The 21,460-nt window shown below is 42.5% G+C and overlaps 1 protein-coding gene across 2 annotated transcripts in view; it reads left to right on the top strand.

Annotated features, from left to right (window-relative positions):
- Positions 1-1,674: 1,674 nt before the first annotated feature.
- The window catches only part of rsph4a (radial spoke head component 4A), a 32,063-nt gene continuing 12,277 nt past the window's right edge, over positions 1,675-21,460 (top strand). For both annotated transcript variants that reach the window (XM_063061324.1, XM_063061323.1), the window contains exons 1-2: positions 1,675-2,215; positions 11,808-12,042. In XM_063061324.1, the coding sequence (XP_062917394.1) occupies positions 2,016-2,215; positions 11,808-12,042 (435 nt within the window). In that variant the 5' untranslated portion in view covers positions 1,675-2,015. The remainder of the gene's footprint in view (positions 2,216-11,807; positions 12,043-21,460) is intronic.

Below are 21,460 nucleotides of genomic sequence, written 5' to 3'. Positions count from 1 at the left end.
CAGACCAGATGTGATGCAACCAGTCAATATTCTACAGAAGTTTGTCAAAGTTTTAGCTGTCATGCTGAATCTTCACAAACATCTCAGGAAGTGGAGCCTCTGCTGTGCTTACTTGGTAATGGCACTTAAGTGCTGGACCCAGGACAGCTCCTCTGAAATGATAATAAGTCATAGAAAAGTACAGCACAGAAACAAGGCCTTTGGCTATTCCTATCGACCTGCATCCATGTACCTACCCAAAATGACCTTAAACGTTGAAATCAAGTTTGCATGCACCACTTGTGCTGGCAGCACGTTTCACACTTTCACCCCCCTCTGAGTGAAGAAATTTCCCCTCATGTTCCTCTTAAACTTCTCACCTTTCACCATAATGTTGCAGAATTTAAAGCTGCTGACCCTCTCCACCTCTGATCCCCTGATGAGGAAAGGCTCGTGGACCTCTGGTTTCCTCCTCCTGAAATCAACCATCTGCTTACTGGTCTTGCTGATATTGAGTGAAAGGCTGTTGTGTTGTTTCAATCTCCCTCCTTTATTCTGATTTGTCACCTTTGATTTGGCCAACAGCATTGGTGTCAATCAGGAAACTTAAATGTGGCAATAGAGCTGTGCTTAGCCTCTCAGTCATGAGTATAAAGCCAGTAGAGTAGGGGGCTAAGCATATAGCCTCATGTGTGGATGGAGATTGTGGAGGAGATACTGCCAATCTGAACTGACTGTGGTCTGCAAGTGAGAAAATTGAGGATTCAATTACACAAGGACTTGAGGCCGAAGTCTTGAAGTTTATCGATTATTTTTGAGGGGATGATGGTATTGAATACCAGGTTATGGTCAATGAAGAGCTTCCTAATGTATTATGCATCTTCGCTGTCCAGATGTTCAAGGGTTGAGTGAAGAGCCAATGAAATGATACCTGCTGTGGCCTACATGAAATAAATCTGCTAATGGGGATTGGGCGAAATGTTTGTGGGTGTGGCATGCTGAACCACAAGTTGCTTTGAGCGTTTTGGAAAGGATTTATTAGGCAAACCTGTACACTTCTGCCCCTTCCAGCCATGCTGTGCAGTCCCTGACAAACCTGATTAACGGGACAATTTACAATAACCAATTAATCTCCCCTTACCTTTTTTAATCCCCCTGCCCCATCTTGTATCTCCTGTGATATTCCTTCACCCTGTCTTCCTTTACACCTTCGCCCATTACATTCCAATCGTTTCTGCTCCTCCACCTTCTCCGTAAGCTTGATGACGTAGATTGTGGAACGCTCACCTTGAGGCTAATCGGTCGTTCGCTGTACGCCGCGATGACGTCGGGCGTACGTTATGGCATGCTCACCTTGACGGCGTTGAGACCTTCGCTGTCGTCCGCAATGACGTAAGACGTACAGCTCACCTTGACGCCCAGCAGTAAGCTCCAAAGATGTAAGACGTAGGTAATTGCACGCTCACCTTGACGTCGGCTGTCCTTCAGTGAGTCGTGATGACGCAAGACGTTCGTACTGGAACGCTCTCCCTAGCAGCGAAGCATTGGCGTTGTTTGGTTTCACCTAGCAACGCATCGAATGACAGCAACCGTCGCCCTGGAGATTGGTAGGCCCGGCCTGCCTGGGCCTTGGAGTAGAAGAAAAATAGGGTGGTGACGGGAGGAGGGAGGGAGTTCATTATAGGGTGAAAAGAGTGTCAATTTTTAAAAAAAAGGTATTAAACGGGAGCATTTTGTTACTGAGAGGAGAGGCTAACAGGTGAACACACTCTGATGTAATCGAGTTGTAGGGGTTTAAGTGATAGATAATTGGAAGTGTGATTAAAGAGAACGGATCTGTATTGCAGTGTATTGGAAAGATAGGTGAAAAGTAAAATAGTGGGAGAGTACAATAAAGTAGCGAAATAGAAGCAGAATTATATGGAAATAATGGCAATGGAGAAAATAAATTGAAGGAAAAGACAAATTAGAGAAGCAGAAGGTGTCAGAGGGAAAAGAGGGGAAGGAAATTACAGGCAGCTAAAGAGGATACAAAAATGACAGAGACTACAGGTAAAGTGGCTAGCCCAAAGCGGAGAGAGTCAGCGCGACAGAGCGAAGCGCCCAGCGCCGAAAACAGCGAGGAGAAGCTGGTGCAAACGGAGCCTGATCTAAAGCTGGATTTTGCAAGTCAAACTATGATCCGAAATGCAAAGGCTTATTTTTTACAGAAAAGCACTATATCTAATCTGAATCTGTGAGTACTTAAATGTAAAGCTTGAATTACCAAATGTCACTTTTGTTCATTTCTTCACCTACCCTGCCATCTCCCCTTCCTTTATTATTATTGTTTTATAATTGATATACAGCGTGAAGTAGACCCTTCAGGTTCTTCGAGCCACCCAATTCTAGCCATGTCACAATTTACAATGACCAATTAACCTAACAACCGGTATGTCTTTGGGACGTGGGAGAAAACCGGAGCACCGGGAAGGAAGCCACAGGGATACAGGGAGAGCGTACAAGCTCCTTACAGGCAGCAGTGGGAAGTGAACCTGGACTGTACCTCTTCCTAGAGATGCTGCCTGGCCTGCTGCGTTCACCAGCAACTTTGATGTGTGTTGCTCACCTGTACTTTAGCCTCATTACTTCTTAGACCATGACATAGGAACAGAATTAGGCCATTCAGCCCATTAAGTCTGCTCTGGCATTCCATCATGGCTGATCCTGGATCTCACTCATTCCCAAACACCTACCTTCTTGCCATATCTATTTATGCTCTGACTGATTAGGAAACAATCAACTTCTGCCATGGATTTGGCCTCCACCGCAGTCTGTGGCATTCTGCAGATTCACTACTCTCTGGCTAAAATAATTCCTCCTTACCTCTGTTCTAAAAGGTCACCCCTCAATTTTGAGGCTGTGCCCTCTAATTCTAGATACCCCCTCCCCCACCATAGGAAATATTCTCTCTACATTCACCCTATCTAGTCCTTTCAACATTCAGTAGGTTTCAATGAGATCCCCACACATTCTTCTAAATTCAGTACAGGCCCAAAGCTGCCAAACACTCCTCATATGATAACCCCAAAATCCTCCTCGTGAACCTCCTCTGGACTCTTTCCAATGACAACACATCCTTTCTGAAATATGGGGTTGAAAACTGTTGACAATAATCCAAGAGTGGCCTGATCAGTGTCTTATAAATCCTCAGCATTATCTCCTTGCTTCTATATTCTATTCCCCTTGAAATAAATGCAAACATTGCATTGCCTTTCCTACTACAGACTCAACCTGTAAGTTAATCTTCTGGGAGTCTTTCATGAGAACTCTTTTCCCTATTGTATCACACATCTATACCTCATTTCTCCTCAGCCATTTTCCTCAATATCACTCCTAATAAATTCCCATGTCTTCATCTTGCTCTGTCCCCATGACGGAATTTGGGTACAATGAGAGAATCACAATGTCATACACTGTACAATGGAAACAGTCTCTTCAGTTCACTGGCTCGGTGTTAATCATCAAACATCTACTTACACTGGTTCCATATTACTCTCCCCATCAACTCCCCCTTGATTCCACCCCTTTATAAGTGGCAAAATAATCCACATTCCTGCAGGTATTTTGGATGTGGGTGGAAACACTGAGAATGTGCAGACAACAATGGTCAGGATTGAGCTTGGGTGTACTGGAGCTGTGTGTCAGCGGCACAACCCCATATCATTGTGCTTGTACATTATCTACTTTACTTCAACTTCCAATTCATTGTCATTCAACTGCACACATGTATATCTGCAAATGAGGCCATGTTTCTTCAAAGCAATGGACACAACACAGTGCATATAACTCACACATAACATATACTTTATTGTTGCCAAACAATTGATACTAGAGCGTACAATCATCACAGCGATATTTGATTCTGTGCTTCGCGCTCCCTGGAGTACAAATCGCTAGTAAATATTAAAAAATCTAAATTATAAATCATAAATAGAAAAGGAAAAGTAAGGTAGTGCAAAATAACCGAGAGGCAGGTCCGAATATTTGGAGGGTACAGCCCAGATCCGGGTCAGGATCCGTTCAGCAGTCTTATCACAGTTGGAAAGAAGCTGTTCCCAAATCTGGCCGTATGAGTCTTCAAGCTCCTGAGCCTTCTCCCGGAGGGAAGAGGGACGAAAAGTGTGTTGGCTGCGTGGGTCATGTCCTTGATTATCCTGGCAGTACTGCTCCAACAGCGTACGGTGTAAAGTGAGTCCAAGGATGGAAGATTGGTTTGTGTGATGTGCTGGGCTGTATTCATGACCTTCTGCAGCTTCTTCCGGTCTTGGACAGGACAGCTTCCATACCAGGTTGTGATGCACCCTAGAAGAATGCTTTCTACAGTGCATCTATAAAAATTAGTGAGGGTTTTAGGGGACGGGCCAAATTTCTTCTGCCTTCTCAGGAAGTAAAGGTGCTGGTGGGCCTTCTTGGCAGTGGACCAAGTCAGGTCATTTGTGATATTGACCCCGAGGAACTTAAAGCTTTTGACCTGTTCCATTTGCGCACCACCCATGTAAATTGGGCCGTGTGGTCCGGTACTCCTTCTGAAGTCAACAACCAATTCCTTCGTCTTGCTGACGTTGAGGGATAGGTTATTGTCTTCGCACCATGCCACCAGGTTCTTAATTTCCTCACTGTACTCAAACTCATCATTACCCGAGATACGGCCTACAATTGTGGTGTCATCAGCAAACTTACATATTGAGTTTGATGGAAACTTGGCTACACAATCATGGGTGTACAGTGAGTACAGCAGGGGGCTGAGTACACAGCCTTGTGGGGCACCGGTGCTCAGAGTGATTGTAGAGGAGAGCTTGTCCCCCATTTTTACAGCCTGGGTCCTGTAATATTACCACAAATAGATTAACAAATAATAAGATGCATATACAATACAAGTTTAAAAAGTAAACAGTATAATGCTACCCCTGATTCCTATGTGATGAGACCTGCATGGTGGCAATAGTCTTATGGCTTGGGGGAATAAGCTGCTTCCCATCCTAATAGTTTTTGTCCCAATGCAATTGGCCCTCGAAACCACACTCGAAAGAAGATCTTAGTGCTTTTCTTATTAGCATCTGCAGCTGTTGAGTTGGGTGGTCACCCACTCAAAGATTTCCTTCTTTGCAGTTGGCATTGATATCTTTAGTCCAAAATAGCCCTCCTTAACACAAACAACAGGAATTCTGCAGATGCTGGAAATTCAAGCAACACACATAAAAGTTGCTGGTGAACACAGCAGGCCAGGCAGCATCTCTAGGAAGAGGTGCAGTCGACGTTTCAGGCCGAGACGAAGGGCCTGCTGTGTTCACCAGCAACTTTTATGTGTGTTCCTCCTTAACACAAAGCTCTTTGACCAGGCTGTTCATTACCTATGCAAACAGCTTCTGTGGCTCACTGTTGAGCCCTGCTGTGGCTGTTTCGCCATGTTAAAGGAGTGATTCAAATGTCAGCTGTTGTACTAGTAGGACCTCCAGCACTCAGTGTCAATTATCAGCTGTTCTCCCTCCAGCATTCAGTGTCAATTGCACCAGTTCCCCGCCACAGTGTTAATTTGGTCTTTTGCTATGAGCTGTTGCTTCTTTGCACTTTGGACCACATAGCCAAATGTGCTCATGTTATTCTTATTTCCTCATGCAAGAGAGGCCATTCATCCCATCAAGTTCATTCAACTTATTTTCCCCATTTATTTCCCTTTAACCTGCTTTGCTCCCATACCCATTTACTCCCCCCGATTCAATTAATATTCCAACCAGCACGACTTCTAGGTGTGGAAGGAAACTGGAGTAGCTCTAATATCCAAAAGGCAAGTGCAGCTCAACTTTATCATCCACAGATGAGTTGTAAGTGGGCCAGATAGTCTTTCCAGATGGTGAATTTTGATTCATAACTCAGCCACCTGCTATGATTTTACAATTTCCTTTGTCATTTATCCCAGCTAACTGGCACTCTTGCTATCAGATCCCATGTTTTTAATTCTCCATTTGAGCTGTGGGCAAAGGTTTCCGTGATGGTTTTTTTTGTTATATCTTTTGATCTGTAAGAAGTTTTCCAATTAACATCTAGAATGTAATTTTCTTTTACTCCACATTTAAAGCAGTTTTGCTGGCCTTTACTCAAAAAGGAGGGTTCTTTGTAACACAATTAGTGAGAGGGAGACTGTTCCCATTCAAGGGAGAGTTGAGAACTAGGGGGTGGGGGGTTGTTTAAGTTGATTAGAGGAAGTACCAAAGGTGACATTGAGGGAAAACATGCTTTGCCTAACAGGATTGTAGTGAAAGAATCAAATGTGACTTTGGAGGGGAAAAAAAGAACATGGTATGGGTGAGGATGGGCAATTAACTATTGCCCTTACAGCAGGCAAGTACAGACATAGGGCTGAATGGTTACCTACTGTTCCATTATCATACTATGAAAGTCCTTTTATAATTTCTCTGACTCTTCCTTTTTATCTGTTCGGTCCTGATGGTACAATCATTCATTATCACAAGGACTTAGTCAACAGTTGTGGCTTAGATTGCTTCATCAAGGTCCCCTTCCATCCAGGTCATTCTCTCTTCTCACTGCTGCCATCAGGAGTACAGGCGCCTCAGGACCCGCACCACCAGGTTCAGGAACAATTATTCACCCGTCAGTCTCCTCACCAGCACGGACAACTTCGCACACCTCCACACTGGGCTGGCTCACTTTCAAAGACTCTACAATTCATGTTCTCAGTATTATTTATTTATTATTATCTGTGTTGTATTTGCACAGTTTATCTTTTCCACATTGGTTGTTTGTCAGTCTTTGTTCATTGATTTGATTCTATATCTTTGTTCTCCCATGAATGCCACAAGTAAATGAAACTCAGCATGACACATTGATAATTAATTTACTTTGAACTTTCAGCTTTGACTTTCATTACTCCTTTTGCTGAACTTCCACTGTCTGTTGAACTGTCATTTTCAGATCACCAGGGATGTGCCTAAACTCAGTCCTTCCATAGAGCATTGATCTAGGATGGCTTGGTCTTCTAGTTCAGCGATTCTTTCACAAACAGTACTACAGTTCCTGAAAACACGTACCATCAGGTTCAAGATCAGTTTCTAACCGGCTGTTATAAGACTATTAAATGGTTTTCTGGTATGATGAGATGGACGCTTGACCTCACAATTTACCTTGTTATGATCTTGCACTTTACTGCTAACCTGCACTGCAATTTCTCTGTAGCTTTTACACTTTACTCTGCATTGTTATTGTTTTGCCTTATTCAACCTCAATGCACTGTGTAATGAATTAATCTGATTGAACAGTATGCAAAACTTTTCACTGTTCTTTGGTACATGTGCCAATAATAAACCAATTCCATTTCTGGTATGCCATAGGTGGTATATTTTTGGTCCATTTTTTTTAGATTATGAGGACACTCAGTCCTCGTTTATTGTCATTTACAAATGCATGCATGCTTTAAGAAATGATACAATGTTCCTCCAGAGTGATATCACAAAAAAAACAGGACAAACCAAAGACTAACACTGACAAGACCACATAATTGTAACATATAGTTACAGCAGTGCAAAACAATACCATAACTTGATAAAGAGCAGACCATGGGAATGGTAAAAAAAAGTCTCAAAGTTCCGATCGACTCCCGATAGTCCCCAATAGCAGGCATCAGAAGGGAGAAACCTCTGCCATAAACCTCCAGGCACCGACAACTGTCGATGCATTGGAAGCACCCGACCATAGCCAACATTGAGTCTGTCCCAAAACCTCCGGCCAGCCCTTCGACACCGAGCACCATCTCTGCTGAGCGCTTTGACTCCGTCCCGGCCGCTGAGCAACAAGCAAAGCTGAGGATTTGGGGCCTTCCCCTCTGGAGATTCAGGATCACACAGTAACAACGGCAATTGATTGACCTTGTGAAACTTCTATCCATATATCTTTTTGCTCCAGAGAGGCTCTGTTTCCCTTATAGTCAGAACCAAGGCCTTTGTATTTTAGTGGAAATTGCAGATTCTCCATTGATGGTCCCAAATGCCACCCCGTTTGTATCCTCATACAATAATCTGCTGTTTCTTTCTCTCTCTTCTGTTTTCTCATAGAAACGTGCTGACTTCAGAGAGAAAGGGCAATTGCATTGAGATAGTGGCAGCAATATTAAAGTCTATGACATAGAAGCCGAAAAAGGCCACTTAGCCCACTGAATCTGCTCTGCCATTCCATCATGGCTGATTTATTATTCCTCTCAACACATTCTTCCCGTAACTTTTCACGCCCTTTCTAGGCATTTCAATACTCGATAGGTTTCAATGAAATCCCCCCCCCCCATTCTTCTAAATTCCAGCAAGTACAGGCCTAGAGCTATCAAACATTCCTCATACATTAACCCTTTCATTCCCAGGATCATTTTCATAAACCTCCTGTGGACCTTCTCCAGAGGGGGTTCGTGAAGTAATTGTGTCAGGGGCCAGCCATTGTCAGTGAATGGGAGAAGTTGGAGGAGTGATGGATTGTTTGAAGAGGTTTTGGAGAGTTGTCTGTGACTTGAGCAGTGAGTGGGCCAGTGGGATGTGCTCCTGAGTCATGTTGGGGGCCTGTGAGAGGGAGTGGATTCACCGATTCTCCTTGCATCCAGGGCTAACTGGCTGAATGCTCACTGCTGCAGAAAAACAGCTGAAAAAGGAGAACAGTTGGTTCCCAATGCAGCCACAAGACAACAAAAATATTTATGTGCTTTTCCCCTGCAACTGAATATACCCATTGAATTTTATTAACATTACCACTATTAATAAAAAGTCAATATTAGTTTTCCACAGTTTTCTCCATCTTGTCTGCAACCTAGTCTCAATTTTATGGAACCCAGCATAGTTTGAGTAGATACCTTACTTTTCCTCAGTAGCTCTTTAGAAACACTAAATTAAAGTTACATACAATAGAGTTTAAGAATAGAGCTTCATCAAAGAGGGGCCCACCTGGCACTCCAGGGTTCAGGAGCCTCCTCCTACCCTCTTTTATCTAACTCTCTGCATATAGTAAATCCTCAGTTTACAACTGTTTGACTTAAAGGTTGATTATTTGGGATACATGTATTTTATTTGCAAAGCTAATTTTTACTGTAACAAATAGCATGCCCCTTTTTGTACAGAGAAGTAGATGAAAACTCTTTTAATCTGACATGGTGGTGTCAGCAGATTTTCTGAACTATCTAATAATACTTTTTAATGAAGTAGAACAATAGATTTTCCAGTGAATTTGCTCATCTTAATTGTAATGTGAAAAACAGAACCAGGAGAGTGGGAACTAGGGCCCTGGTGTGTGGAAAGGAGCTCAGCAATTGAGACTCAGTCCCTGGAAGGAAGCACAGGGAGCCAGGCACTGGTGATCAGAAGGATTGGATTAGATTAGATTAGATTATGAGGACACGCATTCCTCGTTTATCGTCATTTAGTAATGCATGCATTAAGAAATTATACAATGTTCCTCCAGTATGATATCACAGAAACACAAGACAGACCAAGACTAAAAAACTGACAAAAACCACATAATTATAACATATAGTTACAACAGTGCAAAGCAATACTGTAATTTGATAAAGAACAGACCATGGGCATGGTAAAAAAGAAGTCTCAAGTCCTTTTGAGACTTGCTGATTGAGAAGGCTGGTTTTCGTCCTTTTGTTCCCATGTCTGTGTGTAATCCAAGGTATGGTAGCTTCCTTCCTTCTGACCCCATGTCCCTGTGTAAACTAAGGAATGTGGTTTCTGTCCTTTTGTCCCCATGTCTGTGTGTAATTTTTAACTTAACTGCCCCTACCTTACCCTTGTGCTCCTTTTGATGTCAAACATGTCACTCTCAATGACATTCTCCTGAGACCGCTTTCTCGAGCACTTCTGTTCTGTCCACCAAAGTGGAATTTCCCTGTGGCCCACTATTTTAATTCCTGCCTCCATTCCCATTTTTGACATGTCAGTCCTCTTCTGCCATGATGAGGCTTCTTTCAGTGTGCAGGAGCGAAAACTTGTGTTCTGTCTAGGTAGCCTCCAACCTGATGACAGGAACGTCAATTTTTCCTCCTCCTTCTTTTCTGTTTTTTTTCTTCTCCCCTCTCCGTTCCCTCTTCTTCTATTCCCCACTCTGGCTTCTCACCTCTTCCCCTTACCTACCTTCACTTCCCCTGTTGCCCCACTCTCTTCCCTTTCTCCCTCTCCTATCAGATTCTTTCTTCTCCAGCCCTTTACCTTTCCCAGGCACCTGGCTTGACATATCAGCTTCCAGCTTGTCCTCCTTCAGCTCCCCCTGCCCTTATATTCTGGCATCTTTCCCCTTCTTTCCAGTCCTAATGATGAGTCTCAGCTCAAAACGTAGACTGTTTGTTCATTTTCATTGACCTGAGTTCCGCCAACATTTTGTGTGTGTTACTCTGGATTTCCAGCATCTAAAGAATTTCTTTTGTTTATGTCTTCTGTAAACCAAGGAATGGTGGTTCCTTCTTCTGTCCTATGTCTCTACTTAAATGCATCTACCCATGTTGACAAATACCATGTTCTTATCAGTCTTGGGCAGCAACATCGTCCTGAATTCAGTAAAGTATTTGCTTAATCTGTGACATTGATTCCTACTCCAGTGTGTGGGGAAGTTATAGGATTTACGGTGTTCTTTGGTAGTATAAAATATATAACAAGAAACCTTACTTTAACCTCCAAAGTTTCTTTTATGTGCTATCTTTCCTGTGAATGTATGTAGCTAACAGCTATTCTTCCAGAGTTTTGATCTTTGTTCTAACTACATTGACATCATTCTACATGTGCTTCCTACCAATACACACTACCCACTGTCCTTCCCAGAATCTCAACATAGTGGGTGAGACTCTTCATCCATGCAGCCTTCCTGAAAGGCAATGACTGCTCACGGCTTGGTTGATACCTTGCACTGATTCCTGTGCAATGTATGAATTTTAATCTGCACTACTGAATAAGAGATAGAAAGCCCCAAGATTTAATTTCTAAGAATCAATCTGCAGGCAGTGAGTATCGGTGTTTATAGTCCCCCTCCAATTGACCTTGAGAAGATGGTGCTTATCAGCTTATTTGGACTGCTGCAACCCATATTGAAGTTACAGACTAAGGTTTATAATGAGGTCATAGTGTGTAAAACTGCACTGTTCCCACTTCAGCTGCTTTGACCACTGTACAAACTAGGGGGAGAAACTGCATGTCAGGCAGCATCTGCAGAGGAAGAGGGATGGTCGAGATTTTGGGTCAGACCCTGTGTCAGAACCAAGAGTGTGCAGGATAGTTAACTAGTACAAAGAGATGGGCGGGGGGGGGATGGGGCGTGGTGAGGTGAAGATTGATGGGCAGATGGAGTGAAGAAGGAGAGGGGCGGAGTTAGAGATCATGGCTGTTGGGTCATAGGTGAAATCGGGTAAGGTGTGGGATGATGAGCTACTGGAGGAGAAGTTAGAGATTGTGGTTGGTGATAGGCAGAAACAGCAAAGGAAAAATACATAAACCCAAGGTTTCTGCAGATGCTGAGAAGTATCATACCCACGTCCGAAAATCGTGCTCAATAGTTCCTAGCTTCATTTCCAAGCTTCCTAGTTTAGAGCCAATGAGGATCACAGGTACCTGTGTTTGATTTTGTAGAGTTCCTTTAGCATTTTATGCATGTTTTTCAAGAAAACATATGTATATATTAGGCAGATATTCCAGAGGGAGAAAGAAAGCAAGAAAACGGAAGGGAAGGTTTAAAAGAAGTAAAAAGAAGGTATCCGGTAGGAGGTAACATGAAATTCTTTAATCTCTTTGTTACTTCCCTTTTAGCTATGATCATCTCTCTGAGTTGATAACCAAGGTGCTGGATGAAAGGCCTGTCAATGCTGTGGATATCATCGAAGATATCAGCAGAAGAATCAAGAAGTTACAGTTCTTCAAGAAGATAGACACGCTGCGAGATGAATATGAAATTTCATTGGCATACAGTTTAGCAGAAGTTCAGAAATCCCTCTTTATCAAGGCAGTGGAGGAAGAAGAGGGAGTGGATCATGAGGAAGAAGTGGTAAATACCGTTTTCCTGATCAAGTGATTTAGAGTCTTTGGTGATAATTTAGCCCAGAAATTCCTGGAAATGTTCTGCCCACAAATTACTTTTATTTACACAACACTAGTCTTCGTTATTCCCTTTTCTGTCCTCTTCACTAAATTGTCACTAAGTAGATATAACAAATTGGGAAGACAGCAGATGCCAGGTATTGTGGAACAGAGATGTACAGAGGCTGAATGAGTGGTGTAGCGTGGAGGATCAACAGTAGGTACCAACAGCTCACTTATGACTCATTTGTATATCACACCAGGGAGTTCATTCCTGTACTCTAGTATCCTGACCAGTTGCATCACAAGCTGGTATGGAAGCACCAAAGCCTATGAATGGAAAAGTCCAGTCCATCACAGGCAAAGTGCTCCCCAGCACTGAGCACATCTACAAGGAGTGCTGCCACAAAGAGGCAGCATTCATCATCAAGGACCCCCACCATCCAGGCCATGCTCTTTTCTTACTGCTGCCATCAGGAAGAAGGTACAGGGGCCTCAAGTCCCACATCAGCAGGTTCAGGAACAGTTATGAACCCTCAACTATCAGGCTCCTGAACCACTGTAGATAACTTCACTCATCTCAACCCTAAACTGATTCCACAACTTTTGAGCTTCCTTTCAAGGACTCAATAACTTATGTTATCATAACAAGACAGTTTGCATTGGTTGTTTGTTGTGTGTGTAGTTTTTCATTGATTCTGTTGTATTTCTCTGTTCTACTGTTAATGCCTGCAAAACAATGAACTTTTTTGAAATTTGAGTCAACTGATTAATGTCAGGGTAATCAAACAAGAACAATTAGTTAAGGGTAAAAGGACCTTGATGGCAGTTATATACAGGCATGCAACAGTAGCTGGGATGTGGACCACAGATTACAACAGGAAATAGAAAAGGTGTATCGAAAGGGCAGTATTATGATAATCATGGAAGATTTCAACATGTTGATTGGGAAAATCAGATTGGAAATAGATCTCAAGAGAGTGAGTTTGTTGAATGCCTATGAAATGGCTTTTTAGAGCAGTTTGATGTTGAGCCTACTAGGAGATCAGCTATAGTGGAGTGGGTGTTATGTAATGAACCAGAGGTGATTAGGGAGCTCAAGATAAAAGAACCCATAGGAGACAGTGATCACAATATGACTGAAATTTTATAGGGAAAAAGTAAAGTCTGACATAGTGGTGTTTCAGTGGAGTGAAGGAAATTACAGTGGTATGAGAGAGCAGTTGGCAAAAGTAAACTGGAAGGAGATGCTGGCAGGGCAGCAATGACGTGAGATTCTGGGAAAAATCAGGACAGATGCATTCCAAAAATGAAGAAATACTCAAATGGCAAAATAGTACAACTGTGACAGACAAGGGAAGTCAAAGCTAATGTAAAAGCAAAAGAGAGGGCATCCAACAAATCTAAAATTAGCAGGAAAACAGAGGATTGGGAAGCTTTTAAAACCCAACATAAAAGAATTATGAGGGAAAAGATTAAATATTAAAGCAAGCTTGCAAACAACATCAAAGTGGATAGTAAAAACTTTTTAAGTATATATATATAAAAAAATAAGAGCGATGAGAGTGGGTTTAGGACTGTTAGACAATGAAGCCAGAGAAATAATAACGGGGGCCAAAGAGATGGAAGATGAACTAGATGAGTATTTTGCATCAGTCTTCACTGTGGAAGACACTAGCAGTGTGCCAGATGTTGAAGGGTGTGAGGGAAGAGAAGTGGGTGCAGTTACTATTACAAGGGAAAAGGTGATCAAAAAGCTGAAAGACCTAAGGGTACATAAGTCACCCAGACCAGATGAACTGTACCCTAGGGTTCTGAAAGAGGTAGCAGAGGAGACTGTGGAGGCATTAGTAATGATCCTTCAAAAATTCATTGGACCCTGGTATAGTGCCAGAGAACTGGAAAATTACAAATGTAACTCCACTATTCAAGAAAGGAAAGTGGCAGAAGAAAATAAATTATAGACCAGTTAGCCTGACCTCATGGTTGGGAAGATGTTCGAGTCAATTGTTAAGGATGAGGTAATGGAGTACTTGGTGACACAGGACAAGATAAAGCAAAGTCAGCATGGTTTCCTTAAGGGAAAATCTTGCCTGATGAACCTGTTGGAATTTTTTGAGGAGACTACACGTAGGATAGATAATGGGGATGCAATGGATGTTGTATATTTGGACTGTCAGAAGACCTTTGACAAGGTGCCACAGATGAGGCTGCTTACCAAGTTCAGAGCCCATGGTATTACAGCAAAGCTAATGGCATGGTTAGAGCATTGGCTGATTAGTAGGAGGCAGCGAGTGGGAATAAAAGGATCCTTTTCTGGTTGGCTGCCAGTGACTAGTGGCGTTCCGCAGGGTTCGGTGTTGCGACTGCTTCTTTTTATGCTGTATATCAATGATGGAATAGATGGCTTTGTTGCCAAGTTTGCAGATGATACGAAGATTAGTGAAGGAGCAAGTAGTGTTGAGGAACCAGGTAGGCTGCAGAAGGACTTAGACAGATTAGGAGAATGCCAAATGAAATTCAATGTTGGAAAATTCTTGGTCATGTACTTTGGTAATAGAAATAAATATGTAGACAATTTTCTAAACAGGGAGAAAATCTAAACATCTGAAATGCATAAGACTTGGGAGTCTTTGTGTAGACACCCTAAAGGTTAACTTGCAGGCAGAGTTGGTGGTGAGAAATACAATGCAATGTAGCATTAATTTCAAGAGGTCTAGCATACAAGAGCAGGGATGTGATGCTGAGGCTTTATAAGGCACTGATGAGGCCTCACTTTAAGTATTGTGAACAGTTTTGGCCTCCTCATCTAAGAAAAGATGTGCTGGCATTGGAGAGGGTTCAAAGGAGTTTCACAAGGATGATTCTGGGAATGAAAGGGTTATCATACGAGGAACGTTTGATGGCTCTGGTTCTGTATTCACTGGAATTTAGAAACCTTTTGAATGTTGAAAGGCCTAGACAGAGTAGATGTGGAAAGGATGTTTCACATGGTGGGGGAGTCTAGGACAAAGGGCACAGCCTCAGGATAGAGAGGCATCTATTTAAAACAAAGATGAAAAGAAATTTCTTTAACAAGAGGGTGGTGGATTTGTGGAATTTGTTTCCACATGCAGCTGTGGAGGCCAGGTCGTTGGGTGTATTTAAGGCAGAGATTGATAGGTTCTTGACTGGATATGGCATTAAAGGTTACGGGGAGAAGGCTGGGAACTGGGGTTGAGGAGGAGACAAAAAAAAGAATCAGTCATGATTGAATGACTCAATGGGCCAAATGGCCGAATTCTGCTCCTATGTCTTATGGTTTTACGGTCTAATTGCCCTCAGCTCTCGGGCTGCTCAGAAGTGCTTCTCACTGACATCTCCTAAGAAGTTTCAGAAGGGGTTGTACAGGCCATTGATTTTTCTTTCCTGTTGCAGTCTACAATAATTTTGGGAATTATCTTGCAACTATGATTAGTGCCCATTCTACCATTTTCTCCTTGTATTTACAGCTAAAACCATTCAAGGTTTTGAGCACCACCTTATGTTCTCTACTGAAAGCATTCTAAAACTACTGTCAAGTAGTAGAGGACATGCATTTTAGGCTGAGAGGAGGAACTTTTAAATGAGATGTGTAGGGCAGGTTTTTTGATACCCAGAGTAGTAAGTGCCTTGAAGGGGCTGCAAGGCTGCAAAGGTGGCTGTAGATATGATAGTGGTGTTTAAGAGACTGTTAGACAAGGAATGGAGGGATATCGATCATTTATGAGCAGAAGAGTTTGGCATTGTGGGCTTAATGGCCTGTAACTTTGCTGTACTGTTCTATGTATTCTCTGCTTCTCCATCTTTTCCATATACTGTAACTCACATCTTTCATACCTGATACCATTGAAGAAAACATCTACATCTTCCCCAAGCCCAGAACAGTACTCCATCTGAAGTCTAACCAGTTATATGAAAAGTTCAAAGTAAATTTATTATCAAAGTAAAGTTATTATGAACAATTGGAGACACAAGAGACTGAAAATGCTGGTCTCTGGAGCAAGATAATAAAGTGCTGGAGGAACTCAATGCATCAGGCAACATCTGTGGAGGGAATGGACAGTTGACATTTCTGGTCAAGTCTCGACACCAGTCTGTTAATCTCAATCAAGAGAAAATCTGCAGATGCTGGAAATCCAAGTAAACACACACAAGATGCTGGAGGAATTCAGCAGGCCAGGCAGCATCTATTGGAAAAGAGTAAATTGCTGAGACCCTTCTTCAGAACTGGAGAAAAAGATGAGAATTCAGAGTAAGAAGGTGGGGGGAAGGGGAGGAAGAAATACAAAATTGGTAGATAAGTGAAATCAGGAGGATGGAGGGGTGAAATAAAGAGCTGGGAAGTTGCTTGGTGAAAGATTGGGTTGGAAAAGGGAGAATCTGATAGGAGAAAACAGAAGGCCACGGAGGAAAGGGGAGGAGCACTGGAGGGTGATGGGCAGGTAAGGAGAGGGAAATGGGGATGGGGAATGATGAAGGAAAGGGGGAGGGGGCCATTATTGGAAGTTTGAGAAATTACTGGATGTTCATGCCATCAGTTTGGAGGATACCCAGATGCAATATAAGGTGTTGCTCCTCCAACCTGATTGTGGCCTCATCATGGCAGCAGAGGAAGCCATGGACTGATATGTTGGAATGGGAATGGGAAGTGGAATTATAATGGGTGGCCACTGGGAGATCCCACTTTTTCTGGTGGATGGAGCATAGATGCTCGGTGAAATGGTCTCCCGATCTACGTTGAAACTCACCAATATACAGTGGGCCACGCCGGGAGCACCAGATACACTAGGTGACCCCAACAGACTCTCAGGTGAAGTGTTGCCTCACCTGGACGGACTGTTTGGGGTCCTGAATGGTAGTGAGGGAGGAGGTGTAGGGGCAGGTGTAGTACCAGGAGGGAGATCAGTGGGGAGGGAGGAATAAACAAGGGAGTCACGTAGGGAGCAATCCCTGAGGAAAGCAGCAAGTGTGGGGAGAGAAGGATATGCTTGGTGGTGGGATCCCATTGGAGATGGCGGAAGTTATGGAGGATTACACACTTTTCGTCCCTCTTCCCTCCAGGAGAAAGTTCAGGAGCTTGAAGACTCATACGGCCAGATTTGGGAACAGCTTCTTTCCAACTGTGATAAGACTGCTGAACAGATCTTGACCTGGATCTGGGCTGTACCCTCCAAATATCCAGACCTGCCTCTCAGTTTTTTTGCACTACCTTACTTCCCATTTTTCTATTTTCTATTTATGATTTATAATTTAATGTTTTAATATTTACTAATTTTAACTATTTTTAATATTTTTAATATTTGTAGTCCAGGGAGTGTGAAGCGCAGAATCAAATATCGCCGTGATGATTGTGCGTTCTAGTACCAATTGTTTGGCGACAATAAAATATAAAGTTTTTTTTAACTGTTATGTGCTGCACGCAGAGGCTGGAGGAGTGATAGGTTCTTCAAGAGCCTTGTGTGCTATATGGAGGCTTCTTTTGTTGCCACCAGTGTTTTTTAGAATTTGTTTTGCCACTTTCAAAGATTGGAGTGTACATTTCACCATCTTTATCTGTCCTTGAAACACCTTTAAAATGGTACAATTTTGTTTGTATTGCTGTTTCCGCTGAAATTACCTTGCCATAGTTCTCTGCACTATTAAATTTCACCTGTGATCAATTAATCTATTTAAATCCTTCTGTTTACTATGTTTCCAGATTCATTGCTATTTGAAAAGTTACTCAATGTACAAAAATTCAGGTTGTTAATTTATTTCAGACTAGAAGGTCCAATACTGACCTCTGGTGGAAGCCATTGCAGACTTTCCTTTGGACTCAAAAAAACTGGAGAACCTGAAAGTAAATTTATTATGAAAGTATGCAAATATAATCATATACCACCTTAAGATTAATTTTCTTGCAGACATTCACAGTAGATGACAGAAATACAACAGAATCACTGGAAAACTACAGACAAAAACTGACAATCAACGTGCAAGAGACAAATAGTGCAAATACAAACAAAGCAAATAAAAAAAAATAAAAAAATAAGTAATATTGAGAGCAGGAATTATAGAGACCTTGAAAGTGAGTGTATAAATTGTGGAATCACTTCAGTGCTAAGTGGAGTTAACCCCTCTGATGCAAAAGGCTGATGGGGTTAAGGGTAACAACTGTTTCTGAACCTGCTGGTATGGGTCCTGAGGCCCCTGTTCCTTCTTCCTGATGGCAACAGTGAGAAGATCGCATGGCCTGGCTGGCGGAGATTCCATGATGATAGAAGCTGCTTTCTTGTGGCAGTGCCCCTCGTAGATTGTTCATTATTATTTTCTCCTCCTGCCTTTAGCCAGTTTGGTATTAAACAGTTACAATCTCATTAACCTCATCAGCTTCAGTTTTGCTAAAAATCTATCATACTTTAACAAGTAAACAACAGGAATTCTGCAGATGCCGGAAATTCAAGCAACATACATCAAAGTTGCTGGTGAACGCAGCAGGCCAAGCAGCATCTATAGGAAGAGGCGCAGTCGACGTTTCAGGCCGAGACGAAGGGCCTGCTGTGTTCACCAGCAACTTTGATGTGTGATACTTTAACAAGTACATAGCATTGACTGCTCTGTCATTCTATAATTGATTGATAATAGTGAACCCAGACATTCTGAGCCTCAGTACTTTGAGCCTTCTTCATGCCTCTTTAGTATCAGTACGGACACAGTTGTGCTAGTAGGTTAACTGGCATATGAATTTACTCTTAATTTAGGTATATGGAAACTGAGGCATTAATGGGCGTGTGACAGAAAATAAATTGCAAAGCTACAGGGGGATAATTAGGGGTGGGGTGGGGGGTGGAATAAGACTGATGCAGCTGCTGGGTGAGAAGCCGGCATGGATCCAATGGGCCAAATAGTAATTCTCATGAATCGGAAGGGACTTGAGCAGTGAATCTCAGCTGACGCTCCAGTACAAAGTGATGGGGTTCCACACTATCAGAGATACCGTCTTTTACTAGGGACAGTAAACCCCTTTATTTTTACTTAGTATGGAAGAGGCCCTTCTGGTCCAACAAGCAGTACCTGCTAGCAACCCACTTATTTAACCCTAGCATAATCACAAGATGATTTACAATGACCAATTAACCTTCTAACCAGGCAGTTCATTGGGAGGGACGTGCATACTCCTTACCATATGATGTCAGAGTTCAACTCTGAACTCCGATGCCACGAGCAGTAATAGTGTCACGCTGATCACTACACTACCGTAGTTCCTTCAGGTGAATGCCATAAATCCAACAGTGCTGTTTAGATGAAGAGGTAGCAGTTTTCTGCCTTGTGTCCTAATGAGTAATTATTTTTCAGTAACATCTCTAAGATGAATAATATTGTTATTCTTGTATGGGGAAACTTACTGCATTGTAAATGACTATAATGTCTCCTAGAATCAGAATCAGGTTTATTAGCACTGATATATGTCATTAAATTTATTGTTTAGTGGCAGCCGTACAGTGCAAGTTAAAAAAATTACTGTAAGTCACAGTAAAAGTAAATAGTGCAAAAGAGGAATAGTGAGGTAGTGTTCATATTCGTGGGGTCACTGATTGCTCAGTAATCTGTTGACAGAGGCAAAGAAGCTGTTTCTAAAAAGATGAGTGCACATCTTTAGGCTCGTGTTACTCCTCCATAATGGTAGTGATGGATCGAATGGCCTAATTCTGTCCCAATGTCTTATGGTAATGAGAAGAGGGTGTGTCTTGGATGATGAGGGTCTTTAATAAGACCAAAAGACATAGGAGTGGAATTAGGCTATCTGGCCAATTGAGTCTGTTCCACCATTCAATCATGGCTGATCCCTTTTTTTTCTCCTCCCCAACCCCAGTTCCCGGCCTTCTCCCCGTAACCTTTGATGCCATATCTAATCAAGAATCTATCAATCTCTGCCTTAAATACACCCAGCGACCTGGCCTCCACAGCTGCCTGTGGCAACAGATTCCACAAATTCATCATCCTTTGGCTCAAGAAATTTTTCTGCATCTCATTTTTGAAAGGACGCTCCTCTATCCTGAGGCTGTGCCCTCTTGTCCTAGACTCTCCCACCATGGGAAACATCCTTTCCACATCTACTCTGTCTAGGCCTTTCAACATTCAAAAGATTTCAATGAGATCCCCCCCTCATCCTTCTGAATTCCAGCGAGTACAGACCCAGAACCATCAAACGTTCCTAATATGATAACCCTTTCATTCCTGGAACCATCTTTGTGAACCTCCTCTGAATCCTCTTCAATGCCAGCACATCTTTTCTAAGATGAGGGGCCCAAAACTCTTCACAGTACTCAGTTAGAGGCCTCACCAGTGCCTTATAAAGCCTCAGCATCACATCCTTGCTGTTGTATTCTAGACCTCTTGAAATGAATGCTAACGTGGCATTTGCTTTCCTCACCACCGACTCAACTTGCTAGTTAACCTTTAGGGTGTTCTGTACAGACTCCCAAGTCCATCTGCATCTCAGTTTCCTGGATTTTTTTCCCCATTTAGAAAATAGTCCACACATTTATTCTACTACCAAAGTGCATGACCTTGTATTTTCCAACATTGTATTTCATTTGCCACTTTCTTGCCTATTCTCCTAATCTGTCTAAGTCCTTCTGCATTCTACCTGTTTCCTCAACACTACCTGCCCCTCCACCAATCTTCGTATCGCCTGCAAACTTAGCAACAAAGTAATCTATTCCTTCACCTAAATCATTTATATACCGCATAAAAAGAAGTGGTCCCAACACCAACCCCTGGGAAACACCACTAGTCACTGACGGCCAACCAGCAAAGGATCCTTTTATTTCCACTCGCTACCTCCTACCAATCAGCCAATGCTCTAACCATGTTAGTAACTTTCCTGTAATACCATGGGCTCTTAACTTGGTAAACAGCCTCATGTGCGGCACCTTGTCAAAGGCCTTCTGAAAGTCCAAATATACAACGTCTAATGCATCCCCTTTATCTATCCTACTTGTAATCTCGTCAAAGAATTCCAACAGATTTGTCAGGCAGGATTTTCCCTGAAGGAAAAGATGCTGACTTTGTTCTATCTTGTCCTGTGTCATCAAGTATTCCATCACCTCATCCTTAACAATTGACTCTTAACATCTTCCCAACCACTGAGGTCAGGCTAACTGGTCTATAATTTCCTTTCTGCTGCCTTCTTCCTTTCTTAAAGGGTGGAGTGACATTTTCAATTTTCCAGTCCTCTGGCACCACACTAGAGTCCAATAATTTTTGAAATATCATTACTAATGCCACCACAATCTCCAACGCTACCTCTTTCAGAACCCTAGGGTGCAGTTCATCTTGCCCAGGTGACTTATATACCTTTAGGTCTTTCAGCTTTTTGAGCA

Source organism: Mobula hypostoma, chromosome 10 (genome assembly GCF_963921235.1).
Source record: "Mobula hypostoma chromosome 10, sMobHyp1.1, whole genome shotgun sequence".
Classification (NCBI taxonomy): Eukaryota; Metazoa; Chordata; class Chondrichthyes; order Myliobatiformes; family Myliobatidae; genus Mobula; species Mobula hypostoma.
Note: the sequence above shows the minus strand (reverse complement) of the source record. Positions and strands in the feature narration are given on the sequence as shown.